We start from the raw sequence: 15,515 nt of genomic DNA, 5'->3' as shown, positions 1-15,515 counted from the left end.
TATCATTGGAATGCGCTTCCCTCTTTACTTCTCCCCCCTGAGAATCATTATGTCTGGAATATTCCTTTTTGAAATTCTACTATCCTATTAATTACAGCAATTCATAATATTCCATAACTCTAAGGGACTTTGACAAACTCATCCTCAACTCACACCATTATGTTAATGATCCCAAACTTTAAAAAAAAAAAAAATTCCTATATCTCTGCCGATAGAAACAGATTACTTTTATCCTTTCTCCTTTGCATCCCTCCATGTGTCTCTACATCTTCCAGCACCCTCTTATCCAGCTATAGAAGTTTCCATTTTTCTAAACCCTAAATTGGTATGCTATATTGTTCATTATTATTAACTCCTTATTTAGTTCCTTTCCAGAATCTATCTCCATGAGGGTAGGGATCTTGTCTGTCCTGTTCACTGTCATTTTCTCAGTGCATAGCACAATTGTGGATGTAGAGTAAATCTTCTAACAAATACTTGAATGCCTATGCTTCTGAAAACTATCATCTTGCTGGGCTTGAAATATTTAAATGCCGTGTACTTCTAGAATTTGTCACTTCATTTGCTGAGTTAGGGTGTTGGGATTGCTCTTGAAGACACTTGAGTGAAGCCCTTCTCTTCTCCATTGTATAAGATGGCCTCACCAGCCAGAGAAACCAAAGCTGCTTCCCAACTATTTTATACAGTCATTGTTTCCCAAAAGACCCTGACTGAATGCTTATGTGATTTTTTTAGATAGTCCTCTCTTCTGTGAAGAAAATAATTACCCCTTGGGGAGATATTTTATTTTTTATTATTGAGGTAATATTGGTTTAAAACAATGTATGTGACTCAGAGGTACAGGTTCACACCTCTTCAGATGCAAGCCACCTCACCACACCCACCACCAAGGCACCGACTGTCTTCCACCATAGTGCATTAGGCCCCCTCCTGCCTTGGGGATCTTAAAATGTAGCTTCACACCTATTTCTGAAACTTTAGTTCTTACCAAATAGAAAATAAAGAGAACTTTACAAGTCAGAGCTTATTCTTCCCAAATCTGATTCATACTTTCTCTTCATAGGGTAAGAAATTTGAGATTTTGCCAGACGGCTTGCCCTCAGCTAGGAAACTCATATACTACACTGGGTGTCCCCTGCGCTCTAGACACCTCCTGCAACTCTTGAGCAACAGCCACCGCCTCTACATGAACCTGCAACCTGTCTTGCGCCACATCCGGAAGCTGGAGGAAAATGAAGGTATTGCAGCATTGGGGCAGGGGAAGTGAATGGTGACTTTGCCCCTTACTCTGCAGTTGCTGTGAACTTTGGGTCCAAAGAATGGACTTTGGGGACTAAGCACTCAAAGTTCAAAGCTGCATTACTATTTATACCTCAGCACAACCATCCTGCAAGGCAAGGAGTAGCTGTCATAGCACTTACTCAAATACCTGAGGTTATCCCTGAAGCTAGAGTTTCAGTATAGTCTCTTTAAAGTTTCCCTACAATGGTTTGAAAACCTCTGCCAAAAGCTACCACTTGAAGGTACAGGCCAAGGGTTATTTGCATCTCTGAGCTCTTGGTGCTGTTATCCGTAGCCATCTACAATTCCTGATTAAGCCTTAGATTCAGTGGCAGTAAAAGTGGGTCATGGGAATGTCTGTAGCCTTTCTGATTAACTGCTGGGAGGCTCCCAAGGCTGGCTCAGCAAGAATGACAAAGGACAAGGAAGTTTTCATTTGAGGGTTTTTGTCAGCCAGTAATGGTGGCAATGTCTGAAGGCAGACAGAATAGAATAGGCTGTGTGGGGCCTCAGAGTGCTGGGCTCCAAAAAGGAGGACAAGTCATTTGTGGAGGAAGGCAGAGATAAAGTCTCTAATGAAACAGACTTTATAATATTAACCCAATGGTTAGTCCTTTATCTCAGCTGCTACACCCTGGGGTTTGTTACTCCATTTAGCACACCCTTACCATCTAAACCCCCAGAATGCCACTATGCATTGTTGTTTATTTTTTAATATCTTGTTTTTCAAATTCATCTTGTAATTCAGTTAGATTAATCCTTAGGTATTTGCATGAACAGTATAATGCAGATTCCTATTCTCACTTCCCCACCTGAAACAGTTTGACCTCTCAGACTGTACCTTCCCTACAAAAAAAAAAAAAACAAATACCTGTTCCCTCTTAACCAGCAAAAACCCTTATAGGGGTTTTGATTGATTTCTTTCATATGGTTTTGATTGATTTCTTTCATATGCTGTCTGTCTGAATGAATCCCAGTTAGAAGGTGCCATTGTGACTTAAGTAGTGATTAGAACATGAATCACTTCCCACCAATTGCATCTGTCTTCAGAGAGAGAACTGGCTTCCCCTGGTGCACTGCCTTCCCCTGTTGCCAGCCTCCCCGTTCTTCCCACTGTGATTCTTCAGGGTGACAAATATCTATCTTTGATGCTGATGTGGACAGAAGCACAAAGAAACTTGAAAATAGATAACTGACTTAGGGACAGAGCCCACCATTTGCCAAGTCAGACTGGCACCTTGAAAAGTTTGTTTATTCCCCAAGCTCTCTGCCAGCAGCTTTTTTAGTAAACTCTTGTTTAGATGACCTGAAGGGGAGCCTGTAAACCCTCAAAGAATGGACCTTCCCTAGAGGAGCTAAAGTAAAATTACAAAGAGTTTTTAGCTCTTAAGAGGGCAGGGTTTTGTCCAGTACCAAGCTTGGTACATTGTGGGCTTATGTGAGTAGGGTAGAAGTCATAAAGGTGTAAATTGAGTTGTTTTTTTTTTAAGGATTTATTTATGCACAGAAGAACTGGCGTGTAGGCCAGAGGTGTTGGGGGTGAGAGGATTTGCCGGAGACAGAGTGAGGAGACAGATCTATTGAAATATACTGCTAAGGAAAGTGGTATGTTTTCAGAGACAGAAGTCTGCTGCACCATATATGAGTTAGCTCCTTTGCTGGGGCTTGAACTCTGATTGTGGGGAAGGTTCTACAAGGGTGTTCGAATTCTAAGACATTTGGGAATTGAGGATATAGTAATTTAAGGTAGTAAGTGTAGAAGTAACTATAATTGGCTCTGATACTTTTGGAAATTGGGATTAAAAGGCTATTTGTAAAGAGATATAGAAAGCGTTTAAATTACTATATCCACAGTACCCAAATCTCTTAGAATTTGAACACCCTTCAAGAACCTTCGTTAATTTTTCTCCTCACTGCCTACCCTTCCAAGGGCCACAGAATTTACAGACTCCTTCAGCTTTTTTATCTTTATTTCTACCCCTGTTGCCTTAGAAATCAGAACTCAGCAGAACCCAATCTAGTTCTAAAAGGTGACTGTACAAGGACACACTTGTAGCAGCAGTTTGGGGGGAGGGAGCAGCGGGGGCTCCAGTAGCTGGTTCCAGTTCATTTTCTTTTTTAGCGGCATACACTTGCCTTTGGTTTTCAGCCCTGTTTTGTGAGTGGCATGGATGGGCCAAAGCTTAATAATGTCCATGTTGCCTTTTGAAGCACTTTGTTGCATTTTGCATACTGGAAAGCTATCTTCTTTTCTCTGCTTATTCACTCTCTGGGGAGATGGTGATTATATTTCCAAACCCAAGTCTGACATCAGGAGCACAAGTATTTTCACTTATCCAAGAAACAAGACAATTAAGTCTATTAACCGGCCCCTGAGAACCCAATTAGTTTACTAGTTAGAAGTTTCTGAAATAATAACCTAATGTTCCCAAATGCTGTTTTCCATTTATGACATTGTGATGAGTTTTTTTTCCCCTTACCAGTAGTAAAAATACAAGGTTACTAAGCTATTTGTTACAAACATCTGATCTGAAATACAAAAAGAACTGTTTTGTGTCAGTTATATACCTACAGTTTAGTTGTAACATTGTATCTCAATGTTATAGTTAGATAAAAGGGACTTAAAATATGGTTTTGCATATGTTAAATCATGACAGTTCTATGAATCAAAAGTCATATGTATATAAATCCTCAAACTAATAGTGATATAACTATTTTCTAAATAGTAAGAAAGCTTCATTAATTCAGCCTAAATGGAGAAAAGCAATCTTCATTATTGAATGGCTAAATTTGAGACTTCTTTGAAAGAAATACTCGAATAGCTTTATTTAAAACTGTTTTATTCTAACAAAACTAATTTAGCAATTAACAAATGAGTAACAAATAGCATATTTATCAAGTAATCTTTTATAGCAGTGCTTCTTAATATGTGGAGGACTAGATTCTATAATTTTCTAATCCACTGAGGACTGATACATTTGGAAACTACAAAATCATCCCTGACTACTATGCAATGCCAGTTACTCTTAAAATGTCTTAATGTTTATTTTCAGCTACTGACCTTATTTCAGTGTGGATCAATGATATTTTTCAGACAAGAAGAGGTTGCTGTCTACACTCTGAATAGTACTCTTGTATAGCATTTTGAAGTTCAAAACTTTGAGTAGCTTCAGTATTCAGGGCAAGTCTTCAGTGCTCTCCTACCCAATTATCACCACGTCCACTCACCATACTCTTGACTGTGAAATTGTACTTGTTTTAGGCTTGATGACTCATATAGGCTAACCAGTTACTTGTTCTGTCTTGGTTGAATATAATGATTAGCTGTATTTTTTCACCACACAGAGAAGAAGCAGTACCGGGAATCTTACATCAGTGACAACCTGGACCTCGACATGGACCAACTGGAAAAGCGTTCTCGGGCCAGCGGGAGCAGTGCAGGAAGCGTCAAACACAAGCGTCTGTCTCGTCATTCCACGGCCAGCCACAGCAGTTCTCACACCTCAGGCATTGAGGCTGATACCAAGCCCCGAGATCCTGGCCCAGAGGATAGCTACTCTGGCAGTGCCATCCACCGCAAATTGAAAACCTGCAGCTCAATGACCAGCCATGGCAGCTCCCACACCTCAGGGGTGGAGAGTGGTGGCAAGGACCGACTGGAAGAAGACTCTCAGGATGATGGTAACCTATTCCCAGTTGTCTGAGCTAACAGGGCTCACACGCTGTCTCTTCTTTTCACTCCATAAATTCACTCTTCTTTTCACAACATAAATTCTGTAGAGTTAATGTCTGTAGAGCATAATTCTGTAGAGTTAATGTCTGAGTAGTAGTAGCGATAGAGAAAAGAGGTGACTTCCCAGCTCCCCAGTGGAGTGGTGGAGTTGCTGTGTTTGTGAACAGAGCCCCCCACTCCCCATGATCCTTTGTGCCACAGGTTGGGTGGTTGTAGATTCCTAGTAGTTATGTGAAGTAAAGTAAAGTTCTGCAAATATAGACCTTGTGTCTGCATTTCTGATTCTCAGGTTAAATAGGCATTAACAGAATAGATGTAGTGGTAGTTAAACAAAGATGTCTTGAAATTTGGAAAAAAAAAAAAAGAATTGAGCGAAGGCTTTTTGGTTAATAAGTATTTATTAAATACTTCCCATGTAACCAAAACTCTAGGGAGTAAGGTGAAATCTGTAGCCTAGATAAAGCCAAACTTACTAGTATACATGCACATCTTTTTTTAAATAAATTTCTGTCTCAAATTAGTGCTGTAGCACTAAGGTTTAAGAAAAAGATATTCCATTAAGGCAAATTGAGCATTTGTTTAGTCACTATACAATTCATGTGGAATCTCATATTGAGTCATTAAATGTCTTAAGAGTGGACAGCTCTGTGGAGTGGGGAGCTTCTCCAGCTGCTCCCTCTGTGTCAGCAGTCTGCGTGGCATTAGGCAAGTAGCCCGTTAGTCTCTGATTGTCCTTTGTCATTCAGCATGGTAGTACAGCTATTCTCTTTCTCAAAAAGTAAAGAATAATTAACAAATCATGGCATTGCAAGACAGAGAGCACAGCAGTCCTGTGTGAGAGGACAGGTAGCATCCAGTGGATAACTTTCCCTAGAGTTGTCAGTGCTAAAGTCTCATTAACACATTTGTTTAGTTATTTTTAAAGATTTATTTATTTATGCATACAGAATTGGGGTACAGGCCAGAGATGCAGGGGCAGTGAAAGGATTCACTAGAGACAGAGTGGGGGGCAGAACAGGTAGATCTATTGAAGCACACTGCTGAGGGGAGCAGTGGGCGGATCAGGAGAGGTCTGCCGCACCATGTGGGTCACTTCCAGGGCAGGGATCGAATTTATGCTGGAAGTGGCTTTAGCTTCTTAGTGCTGTGCTTTAACCTGCTGCGCCACCAGGGTGGGCTCCAACAAATTTATTTTAAATCTGAATAATTACACAGTCTCCTTCAAAAGTGAGGTGGTGAATTATGGTAGCCACTTCCCTTCATTTCACTTAATGGCTTTTCCTCCTCCTGTGTCAGAAATAGAAATGTTGGTTGATGACCCCAGGGACCTGGAGCAGATGAATGAAGAGTCTCTGGAAGTCAGTCCAGACATGTGCATCTACATCACGGAGGACATGCTCATGTCGAGGAAGCTGAACGGACACTCAGGTGAGCTCTTTGGAAAGTTCACCTTACGATGTAGATTGGCTTAGTGGCTCAGAAAATTGGAGGGTTGGGATGGGAACTTTGGATCAGAGATAGGACTGCTGGAGTAAGAGCTTTTTAAGTCGCTTTCAAAAAGTGCCTTCTATAGAAGGGAAGGGGAGGGGAGGGGAGGGGAGGAGAATAGGAAAGGAAAGACCCATGACTGGGAATTAACATTTTCTCCCCCATACTCTGGATAGAGTTTATAATAGGAAGGGCTCTGGGAGACTGTTTAAAAACTGGTGGCCTCCTTTTTATAGATGATAAAACTGTAGGACAGAGAGGGCAAATGTTCCTCTGGCTAGAAACAGTTTTCTAGGCTTATTTTGTTTTGTTTTATTTTCCCCCCACTTTACCTAGTTTGTAGGAAAAAGTGTCAGATATGGTTTACATAAAGAGACTCTTGAATCTCACATTTGATTCATTCTTCAAGAAAACAGGCAATCACTGTAACCTCATTACAAGGTTATATAATATATGATATAATATATATTTCTAGCAAATGAGAGGTGTTATCTTTTTTTTTTTTTTTTTTGCAGACAGCAGCAGTATGGCTTTTGCTTTTAAACCTTAGTCATTTTTAGCTGTTATGCGTCATGAATTAGTCTCTATTCTTCAGAGAAATATGCCTCAAATGTCAGAGTGACCCAGGTGCTTACTGTTCTGTTGCTTCAAGCTCTGGCTGAGTGAAGTGAGTGAGGTGACCTGCCACTGCTCTCTCAAGACCCAGTATCTTGACAGTGACCCATTCCCACACCAGGTGCAGGAATCAGAGCTGAGAAAGGCACATACTCACAGTGCCCATCATGATGGCACACACTCTGAGAGCTTGCAGCTCCTTTACTGCAGGATTACTTTGCTAACCTAGCAGAACCTCTCCTAGGAGCTGACCTGCCTGGGCTAGAGAATCAGCCTGCCTGTTCCTCAGACTTAATAGGCTGGTTGCCCTAGTCCTGCCTAGCCTTCCTGTTCCAAACATGGCCTTTTTTTGTCCATTGTTTTACTATATTGCATTTGTTACTTAGAAATACATCTCAATCTATATTAAGTACAAACTCACTGTTATATGCACATTATAGGTGCATGAATAGCAAGCTTTTGCTTATGTGGAGGTGGAAAGAAAATGGTTTGACACACTGTAGGCCAAAGTGCCTATGGGAAAGGGCATCACAAGAAAAGCAGAGTTTTACTTGCTATTTTTAGATTTCTGAATTTAATTTTAATAAGATTGACATGTAACTTTAAATGGAGACAAAATTTATATGGGATGACTATTTAGAAAGATCTGTATACAAAAGATATTTATTGAAATGTCATTTCTAATAGCAAGAAGAAAAAGAATCTAAATGCTTAATAATAGGTATGTATATTTTATCAGACAATGGAACGTTATATAGCCAAATATGAGATTGTCAAAGAACCTTTAATAATATAAGAAGGTGGATCTCCCTGGTGAAGCAGGAGTTTTGATCTCAGCACTATCAAGGCCACTGCAGCAAGAATTCAATCCCTGGCCAGGGAACTAACCCACATGGCTCAGCAGACCTCTCCTGTCTTACCTGCTGCTCCCCTTATCAGTGTATTTCAGTTCATCTGCCTGTCCTGTTCCTCACTCTACCTCAGGTGAATCCTCTCAACCCCTGTACCTCTGGCCTGGACTCCTATTCCTTGTATGCATAAATAAATAAAATAAATTTCAAAAATAATATAAGAAGGTGGGTAAGAAAAACAATGCAAATCCTATAGTCAGCATGATCTCAAGTTATAAAATAAAAATGATAGAATATACATGAAAAAACAAAATATTAGCATTCTTTTTTCTGGATGGTGAGGTTAACTTATACCATTCTAGTTTTCCAAATACCCTATAATTTGAGCACTTACACGTTGTTTTTAAAGCATAGAGTTTGAGTTAAGATGAAGTATACTTTCTCCATCCTCCATTCTTGTGGAAGTTTGGTAGGAGTTAGTTCAGTGTTTTAAGTATCAGGTTTGATGCTGATTTTTATAGTGGCAGATTGAGCTGGGGGGAGGCAGATAACATTCCTTAATGGTAGCCAAGAGCACATTTATCAGGAATTCCAAAGGGAAACATACCAAGTCCTAACTAGTATACTAGTGTGCATCTTCCTGTGAGGCTTTGTTCAAAAGTTTAATACTTTTTGGGTGGTAAGGAACTTTCTAAAGAAAGACCTCCCACCAAAGCAGTTTGTGCCATCCTCCAACACATAAATATCAACTGAGAGTTTAACTGACCCATGTAAAAACCAAGTTTGCATAGTTCATGTTTCAGTTGGAGCAATTATCAGACACTTATATATGCAGAGCATATGCCAGACACCAAATCATTGTGAGATATTTCTAAAGAGTAAAGGGATGAAACAAAAAATCATATAGGTAAAACTAGCAGTGACTGAGTGAAAATGGCATTAAAGAAGGTTCTTTTTTTATGAAAGGAAATGCACTTTACCTAAGAGGCCATCTGTCCTGAGGAGCTAGGACTCTATAATTAGCTACTTGCTTATCACTTCACTTTTGCAAAAAACAGAAAAAGTCAGTGGTCTTACGAGTTCTTGTTGGCAATTTTGTGTTCTGGTGCTTCACTTAAGTCTTGGTCACATGGGAAGTGTGGGCCCCAGATTTGTTTTGAAAATATTACCAGGTTGTCCCCAACACAAAGGTGAATAGGGACTCTGTTGATCTCAGAGATCTAGAAGTGGTCTCTTACAATGAGATTGGAGGCAGAGCACAGTGTCCATGCTGACCCAGAAGTGCTCCTGTGATCGTGGCGTGTCCCATACACAGGCTCTACACCTGGCCCTTTGCGTGTACTTGCTGTAATCATCTTAAATCTCTTGAATAGGTTTTCTCATTAACCCCTTTTGTAAGAGGAGACTAAAATACAGAGGGTAGGTAACTGCCAGGACACACAACTGATTACTTTCTGTGGTCATTTCCAACCTGGATCTGTGTGACCCCCACAGGCCAGAACCCCCGCGCTTACCCACTGCTCATTCAAATCAAGTAGAACCAAACCATTCAGTCAAAGTTAGTGTTATGTGGAAAGTGAGAAAACTTCAGGATCTGGGAGATTGCTTTACATGTACAGTCTTTGTTCTTACTACTAATTTGATCATAGATGGCTTCATTAGAAATTTAAGCAAATTCAAATTCTAAACTGCCCTATGCGCTGACCTCACATTTATCTTATTCCCCTAATTTACTGTAAGACAAGAGTTAATGTGCTCCTTCCTTCCTGTTTATCTACCATCAAAAAGTCACAGTGAGAATTTGCAGTAATGGACAATGTTTGACATTTTATCCTTGGTATATGTTAGGTATGTGGCAAGAGTTGTGAATACTTACATCTTCATTGCTTTTTCCTCTATGTCCTTTTAGGGTTGATTGTAAAGGAAATTGGTTCTTCCACCTCCAGCTCCTCAGAAACAGTTGTCAAACTCCGTGGCCAGAGCACTGATTCTCTTCCACAGGTATGAAAGGAATTAAAACATTTTTTAAGTCAGGAACTAATATTCTAAAAAAGGTTAAACAGGAACTTATATCTGTATTTACATAAATAAACGAAACTTAAAAGCCCTAAGGAAATAATTCTTACTAGATATATATATCCTATTCTGAATTCTGTGCATCTTAATCTGAATTTATATCCGTTGTTTTTGCTAGTACACCAATCTTCAGTTGGTTTTTATTGAATAAATTATTTTGTCTAAGTGGGAAGTATCTGGCCTTTGGACTTCAGGTTGAGAGAGAGAGTTGGTTGACCTCAACAACTGGGAGAATATATTTCCTTGCTGGTTCTGGGATTGAAATCTAGAGTATTTGATAATCTGTAGAGCTGTGAAATGTCAGAAGGCAGCCATCTGTTAAAATGCCCTGAAGCCCTGCTTCAGCACGTGTGTACCCTGTCCCCGACCGCTCACCTTTCCTCTCCTTCCGAGCCTCACTGGGCTTCCAATAAGTAATTTTTACAGTCGTGCATATATACCATGTTATGGATACAAGCTCCTGAGTCAAATGGCCAAGTTTGCACCCTGCTCTGCTGCTCACTGTTAGCTCTGACTATGCAGAAGTATTTGTTGGGACAGCAGAGGATCAGGTGCCACAACTGCAACATGGGGAGAGGAGTGTGTGTGCCTTCGAGGATTTGGGTGATGACTGATACTTGTGCGTGTGCAAGCCACGGGTGCCTGGGAAGGTGGCGCTGTATAAGGGACGGCATCCTTCACCTGTGATGCCGTGCCGGTCTCTCCTCCTAGTACTGTTGCTTCTAACAAAAGTGGTGTCTTACTCTTACAAGTTTTGCTTTCATGATAGACTCAGCAGCAAAAGCTAGAGATGTAATCCTCTTTTCTTTAAATAACTCACTAAGTGTCTTCTATTCGTGTAATTATCTAAAACATTTTTTAGCCTATTTATATCTTCAGCAGTGCCCCCTCTTGGGAGAAGCAGCTCCCAGCCCGCTGCCTGCTGTGTGGGGCATTTGGCTGGACACAGCCCCGCAGTGTTCAGGAGCCGCTCTCAGTCCTGGGGCTGCTTCCAACTTTATGTGCACCAAGAGCACTTCATACTATGTTTCTACCCAAGAACTCTGGCTTTTTAAAAAGTTGTTCTTCAACTGTGTTTCTTGAGTAATAATTTGGTTTATTTTTCCATTTATGAAAATAATAGACCACATGAGTGTCACCACACTAAAGCATCATTTCCTAGTGAAAATACAGAAAACAGTATCTTACCTGTGTAGCCTTATTTTAAGACATTTGCTTGATTTGTGAGATAGTTGAATTCCTGCTGCACTTACTTCTACATGCCTTGGGACAGTCATCTGTAAATAACAATGATAGCACCTACCTCACAGAGATGATAAGAAGATTAAATGAGTTAATAATACATGTAGTATATTTAGATCAGGACCTGGCTTCTAATAAGAACTGAGTAAATGTTTGCTGCTTGTTGTGCCAAGGAGGCAAAAAGCAGGTTTTCTATGATCCAGGCAGACAGATAATGAGGAATCCCGAAGTCCTCAGCAGCTTTTTCGGGTTTTTACTGATCTTTATACACCATTCATAGTGAGGCAACCAGATACAGGGCAGGCAGGGGGCCCGGGGAGCGCTGGGGGTTGGAGGGCTAGCTGGCCAGCAGACCTCCCAGCCCCAAGTGAATCTTTCCTCTCTCTGGGCTCTCTGGTGTTTTCTCATGGTCTCTTCACTGGTCTCTGCTGTACCCCACCAAATGGTCCTCTACCACCGCCTCTCCGCTGCTGCCGCCCTCAGTCTCCCGGGCCATGTGTGCCCACCTACACAGGCCCACACCATACCCCAGGTGCCTGCTTTCGGGTACACATGTCCATCATTGATGTTAATGGCAGGAGGGCAGAATAACCTGATCACCTACACTGCTGTTATCACTGGTGATGTTAATGTTAGTGATAACATAGTTCCCAGAAACCATAGCTACAAGCCTCTTTCGATCATATAAGCATTCCTGAACCTCTTCTGATTTTGCAGCCATGTTCTCTGAAGGGCAGAGTGTTAGTCTGTCCCTTTAGTCTTTTCTCTTAAAAGTTGTTTCAACCTTCCCTTACTTCGCAGACTATCTGTCGAAAACCAAAGACCTCCACCGATCGACATAGCTTAAGCCTGGATGACATCAGACTTTACCAGAAAGACTTCCTGCGCATTGCAGGTCTGTGTCAAGACACTGCTCAGAGTTACACGTTTGGATGTGGCCATGAACTGGATGAGGAAGGCCTCTACTGCAACAGCTGCTTGGCTCAGCAGTGTGTTAACATCCAAGACGCTTTTCCAGTCAAAAGAACCAGCAAATACTTTTCTCTGGATCTGACTCATGATGAAATTCCAGAGTTTGTTGTATAAAGCATGTCTGCGGGCAGGCTGCTGTCTGCTGGAGGCTGTGAAAGCCATGGGTTTCTCTTCCTGCTTGTGCCATATTTCCTTCAACCCAAATATAGCTCTTTCTTCTTAATACTTGTGTTGGAAATAAAAGCCTTGGGACAGTTGCACTTTAAGTATTACACAGAGATAAAAGAACTACAGAGAATGTACAGCCAGACAAGTGCCCAGAAGTTCATTGATCCTATGGAAGGAAAGCGCTTTACTCTTTACCAAGCCTTCAGAATATTGAACTGTTGTGTGTTCCTTCATTTTTTTTTTTTTAAGTTCAGTTACACATACCATCACATTTTATATCATGTGGAAAATGTTCTTAGGAAGTTCATTTGCTTGTGAATTTTTTGTTACCACTTCTTCATGAAATGCTCGTGGCTTGAAGAAGGAGAAAGAATTGAATTTCTTCTTTGCCTACTACATATAGCCATTGCTGCCTCACTGGGGCCATCCCAAATCAAACAAACAAACACTAAAGAAGTTCTTAGAATCATGGGGTTCTTGTAAGCCAAAGACATGTACATAACAGGAATGCTGCCGGGGTCACGAAGATGTGGATTCAGCAATAACCAGTAGGCCGCATGCTGCGATGCCGCAGCTCCCTTGCGGCCACTCAGCGCCATCCTCCTCCTGCTCATGCCCAACACCCCAGCACTCAGCTGAGCTTTCATCCCGGTCATGGATCCATTGTGCTCACCTCATAAAGAATTTTGTGGAACTTATAAAATAGGTTTCTATTAAAACTGAAAATGTGTGTGCGCAGAGGTGGTGGTTTTTGTTTTTTGTTTTTTTTCTTTGAAATCAAGAACAAACTATGGTAGTACTAGTTTCTGCTTGCCTGAAGTATTCCAGCTATACATATTTGTAATACATATATAAATCCACAAGGCTGTACGTACTTGTATGTGTCTACAGCTTACTAAGTCTTCGTTTGGCCCTGTGATTTGTATATGCTGTCTGTCTTATTTAATGTGGAGGATGCATCATGGGAACAATACCTGCAGACAATCAGTTTTCTATGTAGAGTTAAGAATGACTGTTTCTCATTTGTCTTTTGCCATAGTTCTCAATCCTGGCTGCATTTGGGAGAATTTGGGGACTTTCAAAAATATGACAATATCTGGTCCCAGCCCAGGCCAATTCAATCAGTTTCGGGTGGTGAGACCCAGGTGGAGTTGCTTTCCCTTGAAAATTTCTCCAGATGGGGCTAATATGCAACAGGATTGGAAACAACTGATCCAGAGGGCAGTCTTTTTATTCATTTTGAAGTTAAAATATATACAAAAATTGTTAGTATTCAAGAACGGGCCATTTTAAGATGGTTGCTGCCATTGCTGTAAAAAAAAAATAGAAACAAGTCAAGAGAAGTGAACTTATTAATCCTTAGAGGTAGAGTTATGGTATTGCTCGCAATTCAGGAGAGAATTTTAGCACAATGTCTTTCTATGAGATGTTTATAATGATTTCCTATTTTACAACATTTGTTTACCATATTTTGATATACCATTTTTTCTATGTACCAGGTTTTATTAAAAAACTATTATTTTCTAAAGATGCAGTCATATTTTTATACAAAATTAAGTTTTCAGGTAACAAAGAAATAGATTTAGGGTGCAGCAGAGCATGCAGTGTTACCCGTGGATGGGAGTCAGTATTATAAACATGGGAGCATGAACAAGCTCCCGCTGTGTGTCCCCACGCGGATGTGACAGGGCAGTGTTTACACCACAGGCCTGGTCTAATTAGTTTAACCTGACACTTTAAAAGGAAAAAATTCTATAGAGTTCTGTAGTCATGAAATCATTTTGCTTTATCATGTTTTAAGAGAACCAAAGTTTCAGATATCAGAATGTATAACAGTGTCTTGATATCTGTATAAAAGGATGAAAGAATCACTTAGTGACTTTTACTTATAGGTCATTAACTAACTCATCATTTCTTACAGATGCCTAAGTGACAAATGCTCATAAAATTTGGCTTTAAAGAGCTTAGATCCTGACGTGCGTTTCCTTAGCTCTTGGTGTTTCTTGCAAACATCAAAAAATAATAATTCATTAGGTGGGTAGATCTTTATACTTTTTCTCTTTACTCCAACCAGAATCAGGTCTTCAGGGCTTTGCCAGTGTTGGTGGCTTTGCACACCTTTCTAATTGGACTTAAGAAGAGTCTTGTGGGTTTTCAAAAATGAAATATGATGCTACGAGACGTTTTAGCTTTTTGATCCACTGTTTGCAGCAGGATTATACATATGTATATGAAAATCCATTTTGAATATCTTTTTGTATTTGGAAGTTGTTTTAAAAAATAAAGAAGGAAAAGAAAAGTGTAAAGCTGTTATTTATTCTGCATTTGTTAATATCCATTGCTAGTCAGTATACCAATTTGGTGTATATTGCCTCTACACAGCTACATTTGTATTTGCAACAATGAGCTTTATATCTACATTAACTGTAAATAATCCTTTCTGTGAAAGGATCATCATAACAGGATGATACCAAATTGTGTAAAAAAATGCATTATTTTGTAATTATTTCTTATAGGTATTTCATGGTAAGATTAGCAGTCAATAAAGTTACTTTTTATTTGTCTTCAAAGTGTCTTCTTTATTATTAAGAAAGATGCATTAAAGAATGCCCATAAGGACTAGGCTGGAAGAGAAGCATGTTTAGGTCTTCTAACAAACTTTTTAACTTTTATAGAATTGGGTCGTTTGGAAGTATACTGTCTAAAACAAAAGCTTTCTAGATGGGTTTTGCTCGTGAACTTTGCAGAGTACTTGATAAATTTAAATGAGTTAGAGTCAGGAAAGAAAATGTTTGGTCGCCTACTAAGTTTCTGGCATTATGCTATCATGTCTGGTCCTTTCAGCCCTTTACGGACTTAACCACCCTCTTCTTACAGCTGAGGAAACCGCTTAACTCACTGAGCATCCTACAGCTAGTAAATGATAGAGCAGAGATTCAAACTCGGATTTATCTTCAAAAGCATTGTTGGTTGTTTTTTTGTTTCCTGCTACATATACCTGGTTACCCACTGCCTTTAGAAAAAGCTCAGAATCTAATGGGGGAAGACAGACACAGTATTTTTGGTAGTGTGATGAGTGGAGTTTGTTT

The 15,515-nt window shown here is 40.1% G+C and overlaps 1 protein-coding gene across 2 annotated transcripts in view; it reads left to right on the top strand.

Annotated features, from left to right (window-relative positions):
* Positions 1-14,957, top strand: part of FRMD6 (FERM domain containing 6) — a 36,746-nt gene extending 21,789 nt beyond the window's left edge. For both annotated transcript variants that reach the window (XM_012724309.1, XM_004681872.2), the window contains exons 9-13: positions 1,064-1,238; positions 4,627-4,962; positions 6,311-6,442; positions 9,878-9,969; positions 12,088-14,957. In XM_012724309.1, the coding sequence (XP_012579763.1) occupies positions 1,064-1,238; positions 4,627-4,962; positions 6,311-6,442; positions 9,878-9,969; positions 12,088-12,372 (1,020 nt within the window). In that variant the 3' untranslated portion in view covers positions 12,373-14,957. The remainder of the gene's footprint in view (positions 1-1,063; positions 1,239-4,626; positions 4,963-6,310; positions 6,443-9,877; positions 9,970-12,087) is intronic.
* The last annotated feature ends 558 nt before the right edge of the window (positions 14,958-15,515 follow it).

This window comes from Condylura cristata, unplaced genomic scaffold, assembly GCF_000260355.1.
Source record: "Condylura cristata isolate star-nosed mole 26May11 unplaced genomic scaffold, ConCri1.0 scaffold00013, whole genome shotgun sequence".
Taxonomy (NCBI): Eukaryota; Metazoa; Chordata; class Mammalia; order Eulipotyphla; family Talpidae; genus Condylura; species Condylura cristata.
The sequence above is the reverse complement of the archived record's forward strand: the minus strand, read 5'-3'. Positions and strand labels throughout refer to the sequence as shown.